The sequence below is a fragment of the Orycteropus afer genome, unplaced genomic scaffold, assembly GCF_000298275.1.
Source record: "Orycteropus afer afer isolate SDZICR_OR568_19922 unplaced genomic scaffold, OryAfe1.0 scaffold00145, whole genome shotgun sequence".
NCBI classification, from domain to species: Eukaryota; Metazoa; Chordata; class Mammalia; order Tubulidentata; family Orycteropodidae; genus Orycteropus; species Orycteropus afer.
The window spans coordinates 4,935,706-4,943,401 of record NW_006921732.1 but is presented as its reverse complement, the minus strand read 5'-3'; the positions used below and the strand labels follow the sequence as shown (position 1 = coordinate 4,943,401).

General features: G+C 37.6%; 1 protein-coding gene across 1 annotated transcript in view; it reads right to left on the bottom strand.

Annotated features, from left to right (window-relative positions):
- The window catches only part of ZYG11B (zyg-11 family member B, cell cycle regulator), a 146,246-nt gene that overhangs the window by 102,866 nt on the left and 35,684 nt on the right, over window positions 1-7,696 (bottom strand). Inside the window, exon 4 of the mRNA XM_007945907.2 lies at window positions 1,670-1,810. Coding sequence (XP_007944098.2) covers window positions 1,670-1,810 — 141 coding nt within the window. The remainder of the gene's footprint in view (window positions 1-1,669; window positions 1,811-7,696) is intronic.

Here is a 7,696-nt window from a genome sequence, read left to right as displayed (position 1 = left end):
AAAAAAAAAAAAAATCTTCTGGTATGTATAGAGAGTTAGAGGTATTTGGGATAACATCCTAGGACTGAAATGATACTGATTCCTATTAAAGCACCCCATTCTCAAAATTTAAGATACCTGTGAGGTGAAAACAATTGTGGCCCTGCCAATGACTTACTGTTACTTAACTTCACAGATCCTCAGTTACACAATCTGTAAAATAGGAAATAAAATCTATCACTTGGGATTATTGTGCCCTCTAAATGACGTACCAAATATAATATAATTTCATATTCAGTGGTTTTCAAAATTAAATTGCATAAGAATTATTTTGGGGCTTATTAAAATGTAGATTCCTAGGCAGGAAGAGACAGGAGTGGAAGAGGAATGAAAACAGGAAATACAGGGAAGAAATATGATGAGTGGTGTTACATTGTGGGGACTGTAATCAATGGCATGAAACAAAATGTGCATGAATTGTTGAATGAAAAACTGATTTTCTCTGTAAACCTTCACCCAAATCATAATAAAAAGGATAAAACATAAATAAAATACAGATTTCTGCCTCCTATTCAGTCTTATTGAATCTACATTTCTTACAGTGGGGTCCACAAATATGCTTTTTAAAATAAGCAGTATCACAGACTCTTGGTTGTGAAAAGACCACATTTTGTGTGTGTGTGTGTGTGCGTGTGTGATTTAGGTGAAAGTTTACACAGCAAATTCACTTTCCATACAGCAGTTCACATACACTTTGTCTCATGACATAGACTACAATTTACCACAATGCAACAGCTCCCCTCCCACTTCCTCCCCATAGTTATCACCTCCCTATGTCCTTACCTCCTTGCACTCCTGCCCCCTGAGCTATGAAGGCCTACATTTTGACAAATTTGCCCTACACCAAAAAAAAAAAAAAAAAAAAAACCTCACTGCCGTAGAGTCAGATTCGACTCATCGTGACCCCTCCTTAGGTTTCCGAGGCAATATCACTACGGAAGTAGATTGCTCAACCTTCCTTCCGAGGAGCGGCTGGTGGGTCTGAATCACCAGCCTTCTGGTTAGCAGTCAAATGCCTTGGGCACTACACCACCAGAGCTCCTTAACCAAACTCACTGTTGTCGAGTTGGATCTGGCTCATAGCGACCCCTCCTTGGGTTTCTGAGGTGGTATCATTATGGAAATTAAGAATTCTTTTTTGTCCTTCCAAAGCTGGCTTGGTTAAAATTCTAACTGTAAAATAATAGATCAGTTACAAAAGCACAGGAGATTCATAAGCAGCATGGAAAGTGCCTTATGCAGTTATGATATTGTATTTCTAGAAAGAGATAATGTGGGAAGCAATACAAGGTTAATAAAAAATGCAGTGTCCTGATTCCAGTCATATAATTCCGTTTTCTTCTATAGCTGGTAAGAAAATACCAGACTAGTCGCTGATATTTAGTAGTTAAATATGCACTGAAAATAATTTGTATTACTTAATAAGACTATCATAAAACTTCAATAACACTCATGCAACTATCTTCTCTCTTTTTTATTTATAGCTAATAACCAAAATAATACTTCATCGATCTCATTATAAATAAAATTTAAAGTCTAAATGCAAATTTTCTCCAAATCTTCTTCACAAAGTCATCATGTACTCAGGGAAAGAATTTTTCAAGTGTCACATCCACTTTCTTACTCTTACCTTTAAAATTTCTGGCTTGGTTTTTTCCATCACGTGAGTCAGGCTAAAAAGGTGGAAGAGAGCTTCTCGGACAAAGAACGCCCGCTCACTGTACCGCTTCAATGCTTCTGCAATCTGAGTTTCGTTGGCTTCTCCAGACACCTTTGAACATAATCAAAAGATTAGCTTTTAGGATTCTTTTCAGCCCTCTAACTTGCTCTATCCAAGCACTGTTTGTAAATATGGCATCCAGGATAGCTATGTAAGGCTTGAAATAAATGAGAAGATTACTTTGCAACTCATCAGGAATAGTCATCCTAAGGATGATGGAAAACAAGAGATATACATTATATAGGCTCAGACTCCAATGTAAGCCTATGGGTAAAATCTTCTATATTGCACCTAAAATAAATCTTAAGATATTTAACATTATTTACAAGGCCTTAATACATGATTCAGCTCTTATCTGCTTTTTAAGGCAGACCTCTCACTCTAGCTACACTGGCCTTTTCTCCTGTTTTTTTGACAAGACATGCTCTTTCCCAATAAAAGGCCATAGCATATAATGTTTTCTCTGCCTTCCTCACTCTTTTTGCCTGACCAATTTCTACTCATCCTTCCCAATTTAAATTAAATGACATTTTTTTAGCGCGGCCTTCCCTAACCCACTAATCTAAATCAGGTCACCCTGAAACAACTCTTTTGTAACAATTACCATAATCTCCCACTAGATTAACTCGTTTACCACTGTATTCCAACATTTTGCATTGTGCTTGGCTCAGAATAACCACTCAATACTCATCAAACATATATGTTAATTCATTTCCCCAGATTTAACAAACTTCCATTCAACATTAAGAAAAGTTGTTCAGAATGAAGTCTTCCTAGGAATTTCTCGCTAATGCATATTATTATACTTATCTTGAACTATGGTTCATGTACCACTGGGCATATAAGGAGAAGTGTCTCTTTATTAAAGCATTCCAATAAAAATTTTTAGACTATCACCATTCTTCCAAAAAAAACAAACTCATTGCCATTGAGTCAATTTGACTCATAGCAACCCCTCCTTGGGTTTCCAAGGCAGTATTATTACTGAAGTAGATTGCCCCATCTTCCTTCTGAGGAATGCCTGGTGGGTTTGAACCACCAGCCTTCTGGTTAACAGTCAAACGCCTTTGACACTACACCACCAGATCTCCCATTCTATACTCCCCAATTAATGAATGGATCTAAATATCAACAACTGCTCACATAATAGAAAGCAAAATGAGACATTACAAACCCCCAGTGAAAGATCACAACACCTAAGGATCCTGCCAAATGGATCAAATATGAGACTGATTACCTAAGACTAATTACCAAATCTAGAAAACACAAAGAAGCTCTAGTGGCATAGTGCCTAAGACATTTGACTGCTAACCAGAAGGTTGGTGGTTCAAAACCACCAGCTACTCCACTGAAGAAGACTGGACAATCAACTTCCATAAAGATTTACCACCTCAGAAACCCAAAGAGGGCTGCTATGAGTCAAATTGACTTAAAGGCAGTGAGTTTGGTTTTTTTTTGGTTTTAGAAAGTGGACAGATAAGAGTATAAATGCATGCATCATGCATCATGAGTATAAAAATTCAGAAAAAACAGACTGAGGGAAACTCTACAAAACTGAATTCTTATTAGACAATTATAAAGAAAAGAAAGGGATGTAGAGAGAACTTGTAAATTAAAAGATATTCAAAAGATGTATCAAAATTTCAAAAACAGGTAAAATTAGCTAAGTATCTAGAACTATAAAGAAATTCAAAGATACGATTACTATAAAAGTCAAGATAGAGGTTACCTTTGTGAGGAGGGTGGATGTTATGATTGGGATAGGGCACATGGAAGAACTTCTGGCTGGCAAAGTTTTGTTTATTAACTTGTTTATTAACTCATCCTCCTCCTCTGTACTTGACAATGTTTCCAGACTATTCACAAAGTTGCACAGTAATGTATCAGACAGTGTTTCTCTGCTATTCATAAGGTTTTCCCTGGCCAATTATTTGAGAAGTGGATGGCCTCTTCCTTCTTCCTAGTCTGTCTCAGGCTGCAAGCCGGGCTGATACCTGTGTACCATGTGCACCCCGCTGGGTTTGAAACACCAGTGGCACAGCCTAAGTAATGGTTACAAGCAGATTTGCCTCATTTGCACTGTTTAAGCTATACTGTTGTTAGCTGTGGTCTCTGTATGTGTTTTATTTTACAATAAGAAGGTTGAATACACAAACACACACACAGGGGTTCACATTAGGTTGGAAGATTAAGTCTTTTTGGCAACAGCATGATAGAGGGTGATACAAAAATATTCAAATACTTTATATTATTCAGTAACTAGGTTTTAAATAAACATATAGCATTCAACTGTAATTTGTAGCAGGTTTGAGGAAATGAAGAGATGCATCATGGTTACCATTTCAACCACTGATATGACATGATACTGTTGTTAGCTGCCATTAAGTCAACCCTTAACTGACAGCAACCTACTGCACAATGTGATTGAGCTATTTTGATCCATAGGGTTTTCACTGGCTGGTCTTTTGGAAATAGGCTTCCAGGCCTTTCTTCCTGGTCCATCTTATTCTGGAAGCTCCACTGAAACTTGCTTAGCCTCATAACAACATGCAACATAACAACATAACAATATGTTCTGGTTACCTAGTGCCACTCTGACAGGAATATACCACAAATGGGATGGCTTTAACAAACAGGAGTTTATTCTCTCTTATAGTTTGGAGGCTTTAAGTCTGAGTTCCAAGTGCCAGGCTCTAGGTATTGGGAGAAAGCCCCTTGACCTTGAGCTTCAGCTCTGCCTCCTGCTCCCAGCCCACTGGAGCTAGAAGCTTTTCTACAATCAGACAGCTGCTGGCTGCTGAGACTGACAAACCCAAGGTTGACAAGTAAAAAGGCACTGTTCTGATGTTGCCAAACCACACAGCAGGCCATTAATTCAAGTCCACTGAAAGTCCCAAGGACAGCATAGCATGACAGGCTGCTGAACAACAACACAGCTACATCCAGGGTTAAAGGTGCCATAAGCTAAAGACCATTCCCCAAGGCTTCTCCTTATATACAGGAAGCAGCCCACATCCTTAAAGCAGAGCTTCTCAGCTGCTCACAGTAGATTCCACCATGGAGTTGATTACCAGTCTCATGATGGGGAATACTACATCCAGCTGCCCAGCCACTCAACCAGACCCAGCCAAGTCGACACACAAAGTTAACTACCACACAAGCCTCCATCTACAGACGGATGATGGCTGCACTTGAGGTATACTAGGTGGCAATCAAACTCAGGTCTCCCACACTGAAGGTTAGAGTTCTACTACTGAACCACCACTGCCTCCTGACGTAGGATGCAAAGGTCTAATATAAATTAATATGCCAGTGATGCAGAGCATATATTGAGCATTTCTAAGATTGTAAAAATAACAATGAAACTTTCTTTACAAAATGATTTTTAAATTTTTAATTGAAGCAGAATGTACTTGCATGCAAATTGTTTTTGATTACATGTTCATGTGTGCAAGTCCAGTTATTTTTGAATTACAGGTTTCCCTTGCTATCTGAAAATGGAGGATTTCTACGAAGTCTTTCATAAGTGGAAATCGCCTAAAGTGAAGGAGCAATTCCCATTAATTTATATATTTTTTGAGCATTCTCAGACTCAAAAAATAATCTGCCAAATCATACCAGGTAACACATAAAACCTAAATTAACACTAATATATAGTGTTCACAGACACAGTTCAAAGCTATGGTGCCTTGATGCTGAGATGCTGAGCGTAGTTCCCACGGAAAGAGGTTGGCAATGCCACTCTCACTGCTTGGGTGCACACTGCCTCGTTGCAAAGCCAATACTGAATGCTACTTTCCCTTTTTTTGTAAAAGTGAAAATCTTCTTCAGATTGCTTTTGGTTAGTGAAAGGAGGTACTAACATAGGTCTTCTGTAAATGTGAAGTGGCATAAAGTAAACTTTTGAAAGGTAGAGGGATACTTGTACCTTCAAGTTTTTCTTATAGATTCAAAAAGATATTTTAAGGGTTAAGGTTTTTAACATAAAATTTAAGAAGACCTTGAGATTTGATCTAATCCAGATTTCCTATCTGCATGTTATTCTGAAATGTCCTTTCTAAATTTTTGCTCTTGGAATTAATTGGCTAATAATCTACAACCTCTCTCATGGCCTCAAAGTGCTTCTATTCTACCCTGTATCAATTCCATCATAAATGGTTAGGTCAATGGTTAGGAACATAATGATTTTTGAAAACTAGGCAAATAGTTCAGCAAAGTGGTAAATTAAGAGAGAGTTGTTAAGAATTAGATTTTTGAAAAAAAAAAAAATCTTGGAGAAGATGGGATTTAGAGCATTTGAATGAAAGATGAATAGAAAAGAATGGGTACCTCAATGGGGTAGAGAACAGTTGGAGATACAAGACCGAGCACTAAAAACAGCCCTTGACAAATCTACCTGGAATGAAACCAGAGAGGGTGTGCAAATGAAGAATCAGGAGGGAGAAAAAGGGTGTGGCAAAAAGGTCACCTGAGATACCTGAACAAGATTTTGAAGAAACTTTTACTTCCAAAACTTGATTTAACAAAAAATCAACAAGCAGCCTATGAAAAGAAGAAACAAGAGTAAATATCCACTGAGATAATTCCTGATAGCTCCAGAAGCTTCCTAGCTACTGCAACCTTATAACTGCTTTTTTAATTGATTTTTTTCCTATAGACAGGAAACTCTATACAATTAGAGCCCTGTCTGTCATTTTACCACCCTAGCCTTGAGGACAGTAAACTACATATAGTAGACATTCAAAAATAGGTTTTAAATAAATAAAAGTCATGGTAACAAACTAAGTGAAAGACAAGTTAGGCCAGAGCACAAAACAGCAAGATCGTAAATGCAAATAGTGCAGAATATGGTAATACTCTGGATCATGCAGCTACACCTGCTCATGTAGCTTCATGGGTTTAGATATTTCTACCTTATTTTATTAAGGTATTTTATTCAAGTAATTTAATTCAGTGGTGCACCTCTCCTGCACCACTGTACTAGTCTCCCTCTTAAGTGGCTTCTCAGGTTCCAATTCACACTTCTTCAATTAATTGTGGACATAGTTTCCTGAATGATTTTTCTAAAATACAATACTGATCAGCTCACATCATAACTAGAAACCATTTAACGAAACCCCTATGTCTTACAGCACAGAGTCTTGCTCCTTAGCATCACATATAAGAAACTTCACATCTAATCTATGTAACATCTTCAGATGATCTAAAGTTTCTTTCACACATAGAGATCCATTACCAGCCTGTTTTATGCAGATGCTGGAAGATGAGCTCATCAGGAGGGAAGGCACTCAAAATTTGACTGTGGAAGAGCTGACTCCTCAGAGCACAGATGACTTTAATAATATGGATGGAGTAAAGCTTTTGGAACCTCCATTGGCTGATGTGACATGACTCAAAATGAGGAAAAACAGATGTAAACATATGGAAGTATGAATCTAAGAAAACTGGTAGTTGTCAAAAATGAAATGGAATGCATAAAGATTGATATCTAGGCATTAGTGAGTTGAAATGGGCTAGTTTTGGCCATTTTGAATCAGACAACCATATGATCTACTATGCCGAGAACGACAAGTTGAAGAGGAATGGTATGGCATTCATTGTCATAAAGACTTCAAGATCTGTCCTGGAGTACAATGCTGTCAGTGATAGAATAATATCCATACACCTACAAGGAAGACAAGTTAATACCACTATTATTCAAATCTATGCACCAACCACCAAAGCCAAAGATGAAGAAATTGAAGATTTTTACCAACTTCTGCAGTCTGAAACTGACCGAACATGCAATCAAGATGTGTTGATTATAACTGGTGACTGGAATGCAAAAGTTGGAAATAAACAAGAGTTACCGATAGTTGGAAAATATGGCCTTGGTGACAGAAATAATGCTGGAGATCACATGACAGAATTTTGCAAGACCAATGACTTATTCATTGC